The sequence below is a fragment of the Myxocyprinus asiaticus genome, chromosome 11 (genome assembly GCF_019703515.2).
Source record: "Myxocyprinus asiaticus isolate MX2 ecotype Aquarium Trade chromosome 11, UBuf_Myxa_2, whole genome shotgun sequence".
NCBI classification, from domain to species: Eukaryota; Metazoa; Chordata; class Actinopteri; order Cypriniformes; family Catostomidae; genus Myxocyprinus; species Myxocyprinus asiaticus.
The window spans coordinates 31360713-31379241 of NC_059354.1; the positions used below are offsets into that span (position 1 = coordinate 31360713).

The 18529-nt window shown below is 37.5% G+C and overlaps 1 protein-coding gene and 1 pseudogene across 2 annotated transcripts; both read left to right on the forward strand.

Annotated features, from left to right (window-relative positions):
• The first annotated feature begins 581 nt into the window (after positions 1–581).
• LOC127448296 (protein jagunal homolog 1-A-like) lies at positions 582–2051 on the forward strand (annotated as a pseudogene).
• A 1080-nt stretch (positions 2052–3131) lies between these two features.
• LOC127448145 (protein TFG-like) lies at positions 3132–18519 on the forward strand. 2 transcript variants are annotated; one of them, XM_051710465.1, is made up of 8 exons: positions 3132–3250; positions 5954–6141; positions 7398–7481; positions 12599–12745; positions 14443–14592; positions 15165–15317; positions 17178–17258; positions 17609–18519. In XM_051710465.1, exons 2-8 carry the CDS (start codon positions 5958–5960, stop codon positions 18004–18006), a joined length of 1197 nt encoding a protein of 398 aa, XP_051566425.1. In that variant the 5' UTR covers positions 3132–3250; positions 5954–5957; the 3' UTR covers positions 18007–18519. The 2 variants fall into 2 exon arrangements, with proteins under 2 accessions (XP_051566425.1, XP_051566426.1); XM_051710466.1 differs by having other exon boundaries at positions 3140–3250; positions 5957–6141.
• The last annotated feature ends 10 nt before the right edge of the window (positions 18520–18529 follow it).

The window sequence follows — 18529 nt, forward strand, 5'->3', positions numbered from 1 at the left end:
AATTCACATTGAACGAATCTGCTGAAAAGGCAAATTATTCAAATGCACGTGCACATCCCCAGTTAACATGATCCCCAGTTGATCCATTACACTGGTGCCTATATGTTCTTCATATAGATCAGTTCTTTGATATTCTGAGCCAAATAGACAAAGAGGCTGTATTTGTTTCCATTATTTCATGTCTATGTGAGAGCATATGAAATTAATAAGCTCCATCATAACGCTGCAGCCCATGAACTAATATGTTCAGCTGAATTTCTTTATAGTTAAGTGTAATTGAGCTTAAACTGTCCTTGCTCAGATTACTTAGATGCTGTAATATAACTGGACTATGCACACTTTCTACCAAGCCTCTGCATTAATGTAGTATGTATCATGTCAGATATTACAGTATGTATTTTAGGCTATGCATTACCTAATGAATACTTCATTTTAAGGTTTGGGAATAATTACATTTACATTTAAAAATTACTGATCTATAATCAGTTCTGTGAAAAGGTCTGTAATCATCTTAAACTGCTATGTCATGTATTGGGGTCTGTGGGTATTTTTTTGGTGTTCGCAGTCATCTGGAAATTGCCATGGCATCACGTGCAGGCCCAAGAGCTGCAGGGACCGATGGGAGTGACTTTAAACATAGAGAGAAAGTGGCGTCACACTATCAGATGAGGTAACTATAACCCCATACTGTTGCAACAATTTCATTATCTATTTGTATCCAAGTATGAATTTAAAATTTGAAGATGTTCTGCAGTGCACAGGGTTGGGCGGGTTACTTTTGAAATGTATTCCACTACAGATTACAGAATACATGCAGTAAAATGTAATTTGTAACGTATTCTGTTAGATTACTCAAGGTCAGAAACGTATTCTAAATACTTTGGATTACTTCTTCAGCACTGGTAGATTTATTCACTTGTTTTGACTATAAAAACTCTGCCAGTACAGTAAGACAAAATACATGTTAAAAATACATTCTCTGAAAAACCTAAATATCTTATGCAGTGTTGTTTCTAAAACAAGATCAATCTAAAACGATTTTTAGATATTTTTACAGGAAAACAAAACAAAAATTATTAACAAGAATATGATTTTTGCCCTAATATCAGTGATCTTACTATAAAAAAATTAATTATCATCCGACGTGAATTTTCTTTATAAAAAAATATGATCGTGCCTGGTAACATGTGCATGTAAAATGGCTAGAAATAGCATTTTAGCTTAGCGTAAAGCTGACATTTTACACAAGATTTATTTATATTTCTTGTACTCCAAACTTACTTCAAACTTACTTCTCTGTCTGCTCGTATGAATGTAACATATCACAAGAAAGTGTTTCACCACTGTTCAAATGCACTTTGGATCACATCATTTATATGTATAAATGTTTTCCATCTGAAAGGACTAAATATTAAATTAAACAAATGACAATAAAATGCAAAGTAATCTCTTCAGTAATCAAAATACTTTTTGAATGTAACTGTACTCTAATTACCAATTATTTACATTGTAACTGTAGTGGAATACAGTTACTTATATTTTGTATTTTAAATACATAATCCCGTTACATGTATTCCGTTACTCCCCAACCCTGGCAGTGCATCACTGAAATCAGAGATCAAGAAACTCACCATAGTGCATCTCTTAATATGGGTGCTAGTGGCAGCTCAGGTGGTCATCAGTCACCTTAACCTGGTGTCACATGACATGGTGGCCTTGCCCTATCAGTGGGAGTATCCATACCTTTTGAGTCTCCTGCCCTCGTTGATTGGGGTGCTGGCTATGCCAAAGAACAACATAAGCTACCTGGTGATCTCCATGATCAGTGCTGGTTTGTTCTCAGTGGCACCCCTGATTTTTGGTGTAATGGAAATGTTTCCACTGGCCCAGCAGCTATACCGGCACGGGAAAGCTTACCGCTTTATCTTTGACTGTCTCTGATGTATTTACTCATGGTGATAGCTATTCAGGTGCATGCATGGCAAATCTACTACAGCAATAAGCTCCTGGATGCCTGGTTCAACTCAACACAAAAGAAGAAGAAGAAATAAACACGTTTTGTAGAGGGACTTGAATTTACCCATAAACAGCATCTCTATCTCTGTCTCAGTTGTTACTGTGCAATGCATGAGAATATACATAGATTAAAATGTAGACATTTGTTAGAATGTCTACATTCACTGTTTTTAGTGAGAAACCTCCGACTAGAACATCCATAGACCAAGAGGTCAGATTTAGCTCACCCAGTCTTGGGCTCTGTTGAAGTAATGAAGACCATATTATGCAGATTCTGTAATTACAACAAAATGGTGTTGGAATTCTGTTTGGAATAGGATGTGACTGTGTTGTTCATTATTAAAGGGGCATTTAATAATTTTTTTGTTTATGTTGGATCTATACTGACACCTAGGGCATGGATGCAACATCATTCAAACACAATAGTTTTCAGTTATCAATGCCAGTGTAAAAATTCACTATCAGCAGTGAATAATTTAATTTATGAGTTAATGTGTCCAAAAACAGGGCGGCTACTGAGATTAGGCAAGACGTATACAGCTGGTCATGTTATCCTAACATGGCTGCCCCCCAAGAGGGGACTCTCTCTTTTAGAATAGAACAGCTTTCATAAGGTTACTAATATGACTGGAGTCATGATCTCATGTGAGTGATCATGATTTAATACGTTTCAAAATTATTTGTCATTTCTTTTGGAGTAAAACTTTTTTAATGATAAATAAATACAGAGTGCACCTTCTATAGGCCAAAACCCTCTAACTGATAAAATTTTCTCCCATGCTACATTCTATTTAAAATCAAAAGAAACGTTTAGCAAATGCACAACAGTAAATCATGCAGCTGTAACAGTTGGTAATAAAATGTTATTTTTCAAAAGTTCAAAATATAAATCACTTCAATCAGCCCTGATCCACGATGTAAACAAATTGTACTTCTGTTAATACATTTAAATGAATAAATAAATGGATAGGATATGATTTTTTTGTTGTTTTTATTTTCGCCTATACGTCTTTTTGCATTTATACGTATAAGCCAACTCTAATTACTAATTACCAACGCAATTAAATTTAAAAGAAATGCCAAGCATTGTGAGGACCCCGCGCATGCGTGTTTCTGGTTTTGCCACGTACAGGTCGCTGTGAGTGAGGCGTTTCTGATCAGTCAGTCAGGCTTCGCTCAGCTGAAGTCCAGGACACACAGGCTGCTGCTGGGATTAAAACGTCGAGACCACCAGGTAGAGACACGGAACTTCTCTTCTAAACATTTATATGGTCGCTTTAGAGGTTTTTAGTGCGCCTTAAAAATGATGCTTTAGCAGTTAGCCGGTTGGCAAGCTAGCGTTAGCCTAGCTTAGCCTGAGTAAACTAGGGCAATCTATAAAAATAGATGTTCTCTGCTAAAATCAGTGTTTTTAAACCACAGTATGGCGTGCTTCAATAGTAATCTGTAAACACGGGAAATAATCGTTTTAATTATTTGCTTTAGATTTTTTTTTACACCGGCAGACTTGTTATGCTAAGACCCTTATTTGGCAGGAAGTTGATGCACCATCAGGTGAACGAGGCCTGACGGTATGTTTTCAATGGACCGCCGTTTGGCAAGACCTTTGAACGTCATTCTGGTGTGATGAAGCGGAATGGCCTGATATTTGATGTAGTCAGCATTACAACCCGAAAAACCACATCTACCAGTCTAAAACGAATGTACTATCTATTTCTGCATATATTGTCAAAGCACTTGGTTCATATCATAGTCCCGTTTTTATCATTAGCTTCCTTTTGTTCTTCAAGGTTGGGTTAAATACTGGTCTGTCTACATGCTACACAGTGCTAGGCTGACGCGATGTGTAAACTAATCAGAGGAACAGTGGTGTAGATTTTCCTTAATGTGTGTTCCTGATTGATCAAATACACACTCACTCACTCTCTAATGATTTGTATTTTGATTTAAACCCCAATCTTTCTTTTGCAGAGACCAAAGTCTGTACTGGCAAACAGTGGGCCGTGTACATGTGCCAAATCATCTTATATCTCATGACCCTTGGACTTTTATGAAGTCATAGTATGTCCCAGCACCATACAATAGCTATTCAGAATCGGACATAACTTTTTTTTAGATGACTGAACTAAGATTAATTTGTGGCTTTGCAGTGCTTTTTCCTCTCTTATTATTTACTTTATTATTTGCACAAGTAAATCTAGGCTAATTAAGGTGAAACACATTTCTAAAAAAAAAAAAAAAAACATTTTCTGGAGATCTCTCACATGATTGTCTTATTCTAGTCATAAGATCCCTCCCCCACTATGTCAGGCAGAGTATGACATAAATATTCACTGTGTGACAGTCTTGATGGTTTTATATCCATAACAAAGGCAGGAGAACTAGCTGTGGATAAAGAGTCATTGAGTTACAACTATCACATTTCATGGTTAACTGTAGTGGAGCCTGTGGTCTGAGTAGAATTGACAAATTCTGTGCTTCTGGTAGAAGAGGTGATCTCGTCTATCTCTGTAAGTGTGCATATGTGTCCAATGTAACACTTGTGTGACCTTTGGGACATTTTTGTCTTTTTCATTTTTGTTTTTCTATCATTTTGACTTTGTTAATGCCAACGGCATAAATTTTGCTAAAGGTGTGTATTTTTGGGGGAATTTTGATATTTCAACCTCAGTTCCTAAAATACATCTATAATACACTGTGTACACAAAATAGTTACACTCAGGTCCTTCAGGACAAAAATGTCCCCAGTTAAACCCATTAAAACAACAATATTTGATCCCAGTGCCATTAAGCATAAAATCATGAATTCTGTGATATTATTCTTTCATTCTGGAGCCCTAGCTTCAAAATAAAAACTTTATATTTTCCACCAGATGGCACCATTTTTCTCATGTTTAGCCTATGGAGCAAATACGTGCTTTTTTTCCTATTTTCTGTTTGCTGTATTATAGAGCACTGCAGGCCAGTTGAATAAATTATGCAGCTAAAATTGTTTGGGTGTCTTAGTATGGATGTCAGAGTGTGTTTTTTTTTTTTATATGTGTGTGTGTGAAAAACAACAGTGGCATTATGTAAACAAACTGGCATTTAAAGGGATAAAATCCTGAAAATAAATGAATATTTGGTAGTAATGATCAGGACTGATATTGGTTAAATTTAAGTCAGTGAAAGTGGAAAATAATATTAATATATAATCTTTTTATGGCAGTTTTTTGATGCAGATATTTTTGTCCTCTAAGGGCCTGAGTGTGGGTTTTTTTTTTTTTTTTTTTTTTTTTTTTTTTTTTTATAAATCTGACACTGCACAAAAATTTATAATGCATCAAAATCAATGTTGTTGCTAATCATTGACATCCCAGACTTTGATAATCCCCTCCAAAAAAAAAACTTTCTCCTTAGCATTTAGTTTATGGAAAATAATTCATTTTTTGTGAAGGACCTCTGAGTAACTTTTTTTTTATTGACGCACATGGGTTAATACAGCGTAGTTATCATCTCTGGTTGTGTTTGGTTTCAGTTTGTCGCTACACTATCAGATGAAATCTTGAAGTGCATGTGATCCATTAAAGAGTGATAAATAGCCTGCTTATTTAATAAACATTTTAATTGTGTTTGTATTAATTAGCGATAAACTGTTATGTTGGTCAGAATTTGGCCATTTTGAGATGAAATCACCCTGCCTTCTTGGCCTTTAACAGATTTGGTGGTTCCCCAGTTCCAAATCTATTGATAGCTGTTTCAAGAAACTGTTTTGTTTGTTTGTTTTATGGGTGATTTGAGTAAATATCATGTAAAACTTTGCTCATTTAGTTTCAGCAATTTTATGTACGTCTCATTTACTATTCTTTTACATTGGCCACCCTGCTCTTTAGATATAAGTACGGCTATTAAAAAACCAATCAACTACCAGCAGTAAAAATTCTTCCTATTTTTCCAGCAGTATGAATGGCCAGCTGGACCTGAGTGGGAAGCTGATCATTAAAGTTCAGCTGGGGGATGATATCCGCCGGATCCCCATCCACAATGAAGACATCACCTATGATGAGCTCCTGCTGATGATGCAGCGTGTCTTCCGTGGGCAGCTTCAAAGCAGCGATGAGGTCACAATCAAATATAAGGATGAAGGTAAGTTATAGGCTTCAAAACTTGCATGTATCATTCACACAAACAAAGATTATTTAAACTGTGCACATATCTGTATATTTATTCATGGCTTTAATCTATAAGATCTATGACAAATTAGGGTGTTTTCACACTTGAGTCGTCTGTAAAAGAACCAAACTCAGATCCCTTTAAGTTGACGAAAAAGTGGACTGAGTGAAAAAGGACCCAGTTCTCTTTGTGTTCACACTGTCTGAGACCTTGTTAGTGGGCTCAGTCCTTTTTGTATTCGCACTCTGTGTCATTTGTGGGACCGAGCCCACTTTAAAAAAATATTAATAGGGCTATATTTAATGTTAAGAGTACAAATAGCTCTACGTATTAACTTATAAGATAATATAAACATGTTTAGTGCTCTCAAAATGAATAAGCAGCATAAGAATATTCACTAAAATTTAATTGGTCTTTGGCATCAATATTATGTAATTGTATATTATTACAAAGAAAAATAATGTAACAGAACTGAAGCTGGATTTAAAGGGAAAATTCAACATTCAATCATGGTAGGTTAGTCTTATTAACCACAAACAATAAGATTAATCACAGTTTATGTTTAATTTACTGACAGCCTCAGGTTTCTTCCATTCATAGAATATAATAGTAGTATATTCCTATCTTAATTTCTTAACTTATGTGTCTTTTAAGGCATCCGGTTAAACCCTCAAATCTTCATTTACACAGAACACTAAAGAAAGACCTTTGAGTTTTTTTTCATGTGCAGTTTACAGTAGTTTTAATATGCATCTCCCTCTGTCATATCCATAGAAACAAACCAAGCGGCTCGTCACGTCTCACGTGCTCACATTGTCATTTCCTGATTACGGGAACCTGTCAGGGCCAAACATAATTGGTATTACGTGAATGGGAAAATCAAGTGAGCTCGGAGCACTTTTTGTTCACAATGCACGTTATTAGCATACCGAACCAAATGATGCAAGCAAACCATACTTAGACCACCTCCCGAGATGGTCTCGGTTTACCTTTAAGGGTTGTGAGATTGTTTGGAATGTTCACACATGGGCCAAAAATCGCACAAACCGCACTCAGACCCCTGAAACCAACCAAGTGTGAATACACCCTTAATCTTTTGGTTCGATACCATACTTTAGGCTGTGGTACAGTTTAATTTGTTTAACTGTAGCAATAGCAGGAATGTACTCCTGCTTGTTTATTCATCATCTCATTTTTATTTCATCATTCTTTTGTCCATTCTCTTTCAGATGATGACCTTATCACCATCTTTGACAGTTCTGATTTGTCCTTTGCTATCCAGTGCAGTAGAATATTGAAGCTTACTCTTTTTGGTAAGAAACCAGCAATCTTTATGGATTTTTGCTTATCCTGACATTTAGAGAGTATTCCAATTTATGCTTTATCAACCATCCAAAGTTGTTTATCCTGGAATATTTCTTCAACACTAGTGCACAACAACACACTTAACATCAGTGCTAATCATGCGCAGAGTTAAGGTCATTAAGAATGTGTGGGTTTACCTTACCTGTTGGAGGATCATATTCCATAAACGCTTCAGTAGTCATGGTGTCCCTGCAAGACAGTATAACGACAGAGACAGCAAGGTATACTGGACTAAAAGAACTAAGCAGCTCATACGCAGTCCATAACCCTTATGCACTGTGTATGGAGCTTTTCATACTTGTATAAGAGAGACATATCAAGTCAAGCATCTTGATTCCACCCTGTCTTTGTGACCCAGAAAACAGTGTGTTGTACTGTAACCTGTTGGTTAAAATAAACTCCCTGTTAATCAGATAATCCCACAGCAGCATGGATAATGTAATATTCCAGAGTTAAGATCTTTTAATCTTAAAAGTACTAACCTTGGTAATTTTTCATTTAACCAGGAGATGTCGTTTTTGCTCCTGTGGGTTTACTCAGCTGAAGATTTTAGTGTCCAGCAGATGGCACAGGAGAACAAGACTTAAGTTGATATTGGGTCTGTGTATCAGGATGTTAAACAGTGTTGTACATTTCCTGTCAAATGTTAATGTTGATGCAGATAAATGTCATGTTAAAATAATTTAGTAGTTAGGATAGTCAGTTATGACTAAACCCTTTTTATCTGCATCGAATTAATTGGAAAAAATAGCTTATCTATCATAAACAGTATTATTGTAATAAATCATTTGTTAAATATTCAACAAATCATTATGTACAGTGGCTTATTAAGTCACTCAAGCCTAATGACATTTATATTAATTAAAGATAACCGCACTTCAAGCAGAACATTTCACAAAAACATTTAGTTAGGTTTTAAATGATAAAACAGATATGCTTTTTGAAATGAATACAAAAAGCATTGACACTGTAGGGAAACTGACTTCATACAGCCACAAAAAATACCTTTTAGACCAGTTGTTTAAAACTAATTACAAAAATGGCTCAAAAGTCAAATTAATTCTTCTCTTCTGAGATTAACATTTGTTTTTGATATTCTATTAAATGCAAATATTATTCATACATTTTAAGTTTGGCTTAAGTGTCTAAATGCTCTTTGGGGCCACTCTAATATGACTTGGCAGTACATTTGTTTTTTAAAGAAATAAGATTTAATATAGAATTTTAAATTGGATATTTCTACAGCTATTCAAGAATGTAAACAATTTATGTACAGCTTTTAAGTTATCTAAAAGTTAGATTAGCTTTTAAACAAATAAAATGCAATTAAAATACAATACTTTTCAATACAAGCCATCAGTGTAAGTGGCAGGCTCATTATTTTAGTTATGTTTGGTTGTTTGTCTGTTCTCAATGGCATGGTGAAAAAAAAAGAGACTCTCTTTCCACACTAATACGTGGCACGAATAATTATTTCCAAGAGAAGTGACTCAGACCCAGTTTCTTGCCCAGTGACGTCATGCTCTCCCTGTTCCTGCAATGTTTGGCTTATACAGGTACATCTGCAGTGCGGTGTCAGGGCCAATTCTCAGCATGTGCCCAGCTTAGGGTTGCGTGGTTTACCGGTACTAACGAAGTATCGCGATACCAAAAAAATTAAAATGGTACAATATTATCTTGTTGCTAATTTCAGTACCATATTACAGTATGACATCATTAGCAAAATTATATGAGATATGACCGTTTTGAGAATAAATAAATGATAATTTGAATATAAAATTAAAAACCTCTGGATATGGCCAAGTGTGATCATTAAACAGCAGAATGATGTAATTTAAACAATATGCAGTCACATGCGCTGCACACTACAGAGTGAATGAGAGGTGCCGCTCTGCTTTGTCATGATTCCCACACACACTAATGGTGCTTAATTTTCATGCAGTGTGTTAAGAGTATAAACGGCTGTTAACACTTAAATGAACTCCTCCAGTGCAGCCCGGGGATTTTGGCTCGAGAGTTGCAAGGTCAGGGAGGACGAGGATTACCAGCATTAATGGAAGCTTGATATAACTAACCTGTCAAAAACAGGAAGAACTCAAAGGTCTGTCAAAATCAAAGTCCCGTTAAAACGAAAGCTCTATTCAACTGGATGTGTGAAATTATCAACAGAAAAATATAACTACTGTATAAAAATGTAATATTGAAAAAGTAGCAATAGTATTCGTAACAATGTATAATATTAAATGGTTTTATTATTATTATCATCTGTAAGCAATATCACAAACGCAAGTGTATTATCAGCATGATGTGATTCAGCTATAGCAGCCTTGTGCCACTGGTAATCCAAAATGTTTTGTTTTCTTCATGTTTTCATTAATACTGTAAAGCTGTGTTGTGAAGCTCCAAAAATAAAATAGCAATTTTTTGTTAAATTATATTCTTTATACAGAGCTTAAAGTTGTATGCATCAATTTGATTAAACACCATTTGATCATAACATTTAATTAAAACATTTAACATGGAATCCAGACAAATTTTAATGGAAATTGCATAATATGTCTCTTTGAGACTTTATGCAGTTATTGAAGTAATTTGTAATTTCATAAAAAAATCTGAGGATTTTTATTTGTTGATTATAGTATCAATTTAGTATCAATACTGATGTACCAGGGCTGGTATCATACCAAAGTCAAACTTTTGGTATCGGAGCAACCATAGCACAGCCATTCTTCAAATGCTATAGAGAGTGGAGTTTTGGGCTGGTTGATTCATGCACTAACAGTGATTTATTTGCATTCCTAACCAAACTCAAAGATTGCAATATGTGTGCAACAAGAGCAAGCAACTTGGCAATTTATATATGCTCATCTTGAAAATGTAATGAATAACAAGTTCACATGCTTAAAGGTTGGACCTGTGCATCTCATATGTTTTTTTTTTTTTTTTGGTCAGGTCTGCTGTGTTGTCTTAAACTTTCCAAAGCCTCTGTGCTCCTGTCAGATGATGTTATGTCCAGTCCTGTATTTGCAGTTGTTGCCCTGCCCTTTGTTTCATAGTTAAAAAGTGTTTTAGGCAGAAGGAAAGGGAGAGATAGGGTGATGTGATTTTAGGAAGCATTTTAAGGGCTCAAATGTACTGGTTCATGTCACGTGTGTATATGCATCCCAAACGTGTGACTGGCCCCAAGAGGTTGGGTTGGACGCCTGCTAGAGCTTGTGTGATCTGTGAACAGCCTGGAATGGTTCAAGCACCAGCCTGTCTCTCACATATGGACTTGAGAAAGAACATTCCGAGGTCAAACACAAAGCCAAAACTTTGGATTACCTCATGATATAGACATAGTCTGGTTACCTAAATAATTTTATTAAGCTTGTTGGCTTTGACACTACCCTGATAGCACACATACATTACCCAGACGTCTATTTGATGTTTGTGTTTACTTCTGGAAGACGTATTTTTTAGGTCGTTTGCTCATCTGCAAAACATCAATAAGACATTCATCAGATGTCTTTGGACATTTATGATTTAGGACTGATCTTTTTAAAATGTTTAGCAGATGTTAATTAGAATGCGACGCTTTCTAGATGAAAAGATCTAAAACACATCTGAGATGTGCATGTGCTAACTGGGAGTGACCCAACCAGGCACAATGGGAGACGTTTCCAGCTTTACATAATTTTTCTTCACTATAAGCAAAAATGCTACATGAAGTAACAATCACAACAAATCATTAGATACTTGATGTTTAATACAGTGCATTCAAAAAGTATTCATACCCCTTCATTTTTTACACATTTTATGTTGAAGCCTTATGCTAAAATGCTTTAAATTATTATTTTTTTTCACATCAATCTACACTCCACACCCCATAATGACAAGATAAAAAAACAGATGTTTTTTTATATTTTTGAAAATGTAATATCACATTGACATAAGTATTCATACCCTTAACTCAGAACTTAGTTGAAGCACCTTTGGCAGCGATTACAGCCTCAAGTCTTTTTGGGTATGATGCGACAAGCTTTGCACACCTGGATATGGGGATTTTCTGCCATTCTTCTCTGCAGATCCTCTCAAGCTCTGTCAGTTTGGATGGGGACTGTTGGTGGACAGCCATTTTCAGGTTTCTCCAGAGATGTTTGATTGGGTTCAAGTCTGGGCTCTGGCTGGGCCACTCAAGGACATTCACAGAGTTGTTCCTAAGCCACTCTTGCATTGTCTTGGCTGTGTGCTTAGGGTCAATGTCCTGTTGGAAGGTGAACCTTTGGCCCAGTCTGAGGTCCTGAGCACTCTGGACCAGGTTTTCATTAAGTATATCTCTGTATTTTGCTGTGTTCAGCTTTCCTTCAACCCTGACCAGTCCCTACCTCTGAAAAACACCCCCACAGCATGATGCCACCACCAACATGCTTCACTGTTGGGATGGTATTGCGCAGGTGATGAGCGGTGCCTGGTTTCCTCCAGACATGACAATTGGAATTGAAGGCAAACCGTTCAATCTTCGTTTCATCAAACCAGAGAATTTTGTTTCTCACAGTCAGAGTCCTTTAGGTGCTTATATGTGTCTTGCACTGTGGAGAAGCTTCCATCTGGCTACTCTGCCATAATGCCCGGATCGGTGGAGTGTTGCAGTGATGGTTGTCCTTCTGCAAGTTTCTCCCATCTCCTCGCATGATCTCTGGAGCTCAACCAGAGTGACCATCGGGTTCTTTGTCATCTCTCTTACCAAGGCCCTTATCCCCCGATTGCTCAGTTTGGCCGGGCGGCCAGCTCTAGGAAGAGTCCTGGTTGTTCCGAACTTCTTGCATTTAAGAATTATGGAAGCCACTGTGCTCTTGGGAACCTTCAATGCGGCCGACTTCTTTTGTAGCTTTCCCCAGATCTTTGCCTTGACACGATCCTGTCTCTGAGCTCTGCAGGCAGTTTTTTTGACCTGATGGCTTGGTTTTTGCTCTGAAATACATTTTCAGCTGTGAAACATTATATAGGCAGGTATCGATAAGGGCATGTTGTTGGACCTTTCAAAATGGAAGTTTTATCATAACTAATGGTTGTGCTTTTGCAGTGAATGGGCAGCCACGGCCACTGGAGTCTTCTCAGGTGAAGCATCTGCGTAGAGAACTGATCCATTTGAGGAATAAAGTGAACAGCCTGCTGGACAGCCTGGAGCCACCCTCAGAGTCTGTCCTAGAAAGCACCAACCCAGAAACCGGTACAATTTCTCCATTTTCTTCACATCCAATACTGTAACCACAGCATTTAATACGCATAAAATCAAGTGTAATAAAGTCCACTGTGACAATGAGGAGGGCGGGGCTGGGCCGTGAGTGTGCACAGTGGCCCCCAATTGGGCTAATCAGCCGAGGAGTGGGATAAGGCCGAGCCAGATAAGGCAGTTGCGGAGAAAGAGAGCCACATACAGCTGCTGTGTGTGTTTATGTTTGTGTATATGTTTGTGTCTTTAAGTTTTCATTAAACCTTATTTTGATGGTTCGTCTGGTTCCCGCCGCCTCCTTGCCCATTTTAAACCCAGTTACATTGGTGAAGAAACCTGAGACCAATGTAACACGGTTCAGATGGACAAGGAGGAGGCGAGAACCGGATGAACCATCAAAATAAGGTTTAATGAAAACTTAAAGACAAACATATACACAAACATAAACACACACAGCAGCTGTATGTGGCTCTCTTTCTCCGCAACTGCCTTATCCACCTCGGCCTTATCCCACTCCTCGGCAGATTAGCCCAATTGGGGACCATTATGCACACACGGCCCAGGCCCGCCCTCCTCTTCGTCACATCCACTCTATTAAATCTTTCAGATTACAAATTGGAATATTTAATGGCAGAAGTTAAATTTTTGGGTGAACTATTCCTTTAAAGGGTTATGAAACCCCTGTGTTTCAGCACAGTTCAGTTCTCACAATTTTCAGAAAATGCCAGGGAGAGCGCGCATGGACGGCAGTGGAGGGGAGAAGGCAGAGTGAACTCATCAACGGTCTATCTGATCCAGTCAGCTTTATTTCACTAATGAAGTTAACAGCAGTGATTTTAACAATTGCTTGACAAAATGCACAAAAAAATATACACTTTATGCTCAAAATATTACACAGATTCACACTGGTCATCTTATATTTGTGATTTAATGCACAAATAAATGCTAGGCCATGTACTCTATTAAAAAAATTTAAATGCCTTTTTAGATTTGTTTTTATTTTTAGACTTATTTCAAGACTTGAGTTCATAAATATAAGCGCTTAGATCAGTTAACACACATATTAAGGATGGCTGGATCGATAGCATTTGTGTCCGAGACTATTAGATTAAACAGCGCCTCAAACAAGCCCCAGTCCACCTCTCCATCTCAAAACTGTCACATTAATAAATTAATGTTGCACGAACATTTAGGTTTCACCATGGCTCGAAAGCATATACACCCGTCAGCATCGCAGCAAAGCCAGGCAGTCTTGAACATTCGCGACCAGAATCAACTCACTCACTGAAGCGCCACTTAAGAGTTTGAAGCACACGTTTTATGAGAATATCACATGGTGTCATGCATAATCATAAGGCATCGGCATCTCATTGGATAAAGCCACGCAGTCTCATGAATAGTTATGAGATTGAAGCAATGATGCATTATAATGTGTGAAAATGTCTCTACCTGTGACGTTGACTCGGTTGATTTTAAAGACAAAAATAGCTTTTAAAAAAAATCCCTAAATTAACCACTTTCCTCCTAAAATTAAAATTAATAGGTGCTAACATTCTTTCATGTGCAACACTTTCATATCTGTTAACATCTCAGAAAATGATGATTAGTGTTTCATGACCCTTTTAAATTGGACCTCATACATTTCTAGTGAGATGAAGACAGACAGTACTAAAGTGATGATGTCTGTGTGACAGAATATTTGAATGAAGCAGTAGATTCAACAGTGAAGATGGCTCCTCCGGTCAGTGCTGCTAGCATGTCTGCATTTGACCCACTGAAAAACCAGGAAGAGGTCAACAAGAATGTCATCTCAGCATTTGGCCTGTCCGTGGAACCTGCCCCAGGTACATACACACTGTATTTAATTTTTCTTATATTTAATTAGAAATGTGTTACCAGAGTTCTAAGAACTTTTTTTGGTGGCTGTTTAATTTAGTTTTATTTGCCTGATAGTAAAATGTCTTTCTCAAAAAAGACTATCTTCTTATTACTTAAATATAGTCTTTCATCTTTGTCCTCTGTAATCAGAGGTCCTTTCTGTGTTTTAAAATCTAAAACAAGCTGTTAGTAATAGTTCAGTAGTAGATGGCTAAGTAATTGTTTTGGTTGAGCAATAGTATCATTTGGTTTTTCAGCCACAGCATTGTTTAATAAAGTGATTTTACAGTGATTTTAAAGTGGTGTTTGACACTCTGTGTTGTGCCGAAACGTTGTGATGAAATGATCATAACCCTTTTAATGGTTTTACCACTTACTGCATTAATATAGAATTTAATTTTCAGTTACAGGTGTGTGTTTCATTTTACAATGACATTGCATATGGCTCATTCAGTCGAAATTCTTTTTTTTTTTTTTTTATATATATATATAACTGTAACTATCAGTTTTATAATGAATCTTTTTCCTTGTATTTCAGTTCCAGATGTAGCTGCCACCGCTGCTGCAGAGGAGCGCTCTGCTACTCCAGACAGTATTGCTTCATCTTCGGCAGCACTGCCTCCTGCTGTGGCCCCCCAGGCCCCCCCACCTTACTCAGGGGTCCAACAACCTTCCTCTGCTGCTGTGGATGGTAAATACTCTTATGGAACCTAATGTCTGAAATCAGACTTCGATTGCTATTTCTATCAGAGGTGGAGTGCGATTAGGAAGGAAATGAAAAAAAAGGATGGAAATGGGGAAGGAATTCAGACCCAGATATTTGTTAGATTCCATGAAATCTCTTAAATCAGTTGTTTTTACTGTGTTGTCATATTTCCTATTAAAACAGGAAGTCTAGGGTGAGACATTGAAAGGCTTGTCCCTTATTATAAAATAGCCAATATGCTTTAGTTTCATGGTAACTATGAACCATAATTTAGTGGTGGTATTAGGGGGAGAGACATTCTCATTAGTGCAAGATAATTCATAAATATTTTTGGTCTGTTTTCCCAGAAGAGAGACTATACATTTTTCATATATCTACATAAGGTTAATTTTGCCAACTTTTAGTACACAAGGATATAGATGGTGTCAAAGGTAATAGATATGAACTAAAACCCACAAAACTCTAATTTTGATATTAAGGGGTCTCTAATGATCGCCTTGCTGTAGTGCAAGATAGGGCTGATAAGTTCCTGCAATTTTCAATAGGTGCATCTCAATTAGTTGCATAGTTCAGTATTCAGGGCGCTGGTCAGGGAGTTGGCATTTTCTTGAGCCGCCCCATTCGCAAAATCGTTCCAATGCACTTGCATTAGCTCCCCAAAAATTCCCAGAATGTATTTTAAAAACCAGTAAGCATCGGCTGCTCACCATGTTCCTTTACCGGCAATGTCGTCATGTCTTAAGCCTCATGTCATTTAAAGGACGAGGGCAAGTGTAAGTAAACATTCTATGTTGTTGATAATAGTCTAAGATAATGGTCTAAGAGACAAGATTTCAGTAATAACTCAATTTTGACTAAATGTGTACTTTCTGCATTTTTCTTATGCAGGGCAATGTACTAATGCATATGCACTCATGCTCATACACAAAACATCTCTGCTTGTTTTGTGTGTGTGGTACTAAGCACAATGCAGATGTTGTCTTCTAACTAACGCTCATGGGAAAGAGTCCAGTGAAATGAAAATGAACTGGGGATTAAATAGCAAGTCTTTGTAGTGGGTTCAGAGCATATTTTCAGTCACTGGATTTGATCTCCCCTCTCTTTCCCAAACTTCCACATTAGCCCAGTGTACAAGAGGAATTGTGCAGAACTATTCTAGATTTGGCAAATCGTGAAAATGTTTCCATGGTTGCATAGAGTTGTCGATCTGTAATGCCTGTCTTTGCTTTATTATTCCCATCATCCATTCCACTGCAGGACACACGCACAGCCTTTCCTCATTAGCTTCTTGGTTGTGACACCAAAAATTTGTGAGCCTTGGATAGTCTGTGGGGTTTTTTTTTTTTTCTTTTTTCTATTGGATGTTGGTCAGAGGCCTCCTCAACTTCTATCAGAAGCTGTGCTCTATACTGAGGGTCAGCAGACTGTCAAAGGCCATCCTTTGGATGATCCATGCTCCCTGTCCATCTGCTGTTTATTTAATTATATTTGTGGCTTTTGGCTTTCTTATTTGCATGTTTCCAATCAGCTCCTCTGTATTGGCTGTTTATTTGTTGATATTCCAAAGGGAGCTGCCAGATATCCCACAATAAAATATCCCTACACAGAGAGAGAGAGATCAGTTCTTAATATTTATAGCCCTTTGGCATCCCAGCTATCTTTCCAACATTTGATAAAACCAAGTAACAATGGGATATCCTCAAGCCTAATCCAACAGCTGTATGCTGATCCTTAGATGTCCTGGATTTCTTATGGGTATTCCCTCTGTGTTCCCTTAACACTATGACTTATATATATGAGAATTCATGTTTTAAACTGATAAATGTTTTTTTCTGCCATTAACAGGGCAGATGTATCAGCAGTATCAGGCTCCAGGTGGATACCCTCCGCAAGCTGGACCTCAGCAGTACGGGATGCAGTACTCGGGTAATTCTCTTTGAAATGCATAATACTATTAGAGTAGAACTTTTAACTTTTAGTTTTAAAATTGCTACTTTAAGTTTCAGAAAGAGTATGTCTTTTTAGACTTTGTATTACAATCATATTCATAGTTATTTTTTTTTATAGCTTTCTATTTTTATATAATTTAATAATATAATGTATCATTAATTTATTTGATCTATGAATTTTTAGAAAAGCACATTTCACTGTCAGAAGTTCTGCTTTTTGCTCTTTTTACACATTTGACAAATAAAACTTTGACTTAACCTTTGTTTGCTCCAAAACATGTACACATTAGCAAGCTTTTATTACAATTCCAGTTTTGTCTTTTTCAGCGGGTTATAACCCTCAGCATACCCCTCAGCCTGGTGCTCCTCAGGCTCCTCCCCCTCAACAGCAGTTCCAGAATTACCCCACCCCTACTTCTCAGGCTGCTGGTGCTCCTGGCTCCGCCCCTGGGTTTTCTGGCCAATCACAACCTCCTGCTCCCCAGGGACCAGCCCATTATACACCCGGAGCATTTGTGCCTCAAAACTACACATCCCAGGCCTCTCAGCAGCCAGCTAACTATAGCCTGCCTCCAACATCCCAGGCCACAGGGGGTTATCAACCCCGGCCTGGATACACTCCTCCGCCTGGCGCCACACCTCCCCCCGGGGGTGCTAACCCCTATGCCCGAAACCGCCCTCCTTACGGCCAGGGCTACACCCAGCCAGGCCCTGGTTATCGGTAAAAGCCCTTTACTGTCTCCACAGCACCTGTGGGGTTTTCTCTGTCTCCAACACATCAGTCCTGTTGTTACCCCAAATCACCCATCACCCCAAATCTGTGTTTGACATCCTAATATCGTGTTTTTGTTCTTTAGGTGAATGTTGATGAATGTTTGTGAGAACAAAAATGAGCTAGTATGATTGTTTATGTGTGTTTGCACACATAGGAGACCAAACGATATGGCAGTGGATAGCTGTGTCTGTTGTGTGAGAATGTGTGTGCATTTTATTTTATCACCGGTCTCCTCATTGGTGTTATTTTGTCATAAACCATACATCATCATATGGTCTCTGTTTAAACACTATAAAAATATAATCTTAAGTAAAATTTGTTTAGTTTTCTTTAATCTCTTTTTCATAGTCCTTTTGTCCTGGTTTTAATAACCCCTAACTGGCCCTCTGCAGTGAAGCCTGTCATTTCTGTATAAATTGTAACATCGTTTTCAGGAAGTGAATAAAAAATTTGAGAGTGAAAAGATGGGAGGT

Coding starts and splice junctions, on each gene's coding strand:
- LOC127448145 (XM_051710465.1), top strand. CDS start 5,958: ATGAATGGCCAGCTGGACCTGAGTGGGAAGCTGATCATTAAAGTTCAG. Junction 6,142..7,397: donor AATCAAATATAAGGATGAAG/GTAAGTTATAGG, acceptor ATTCTCTTTCAG/ATGATGACCTTATCACCATC. Junction 15,318..17,177: donor TTCCTCTGCTGCTGTGGATG/GTAAATACTCTT, acceptor TGCCATTAACAG/GGCAGATGTATCAGCAGTAT.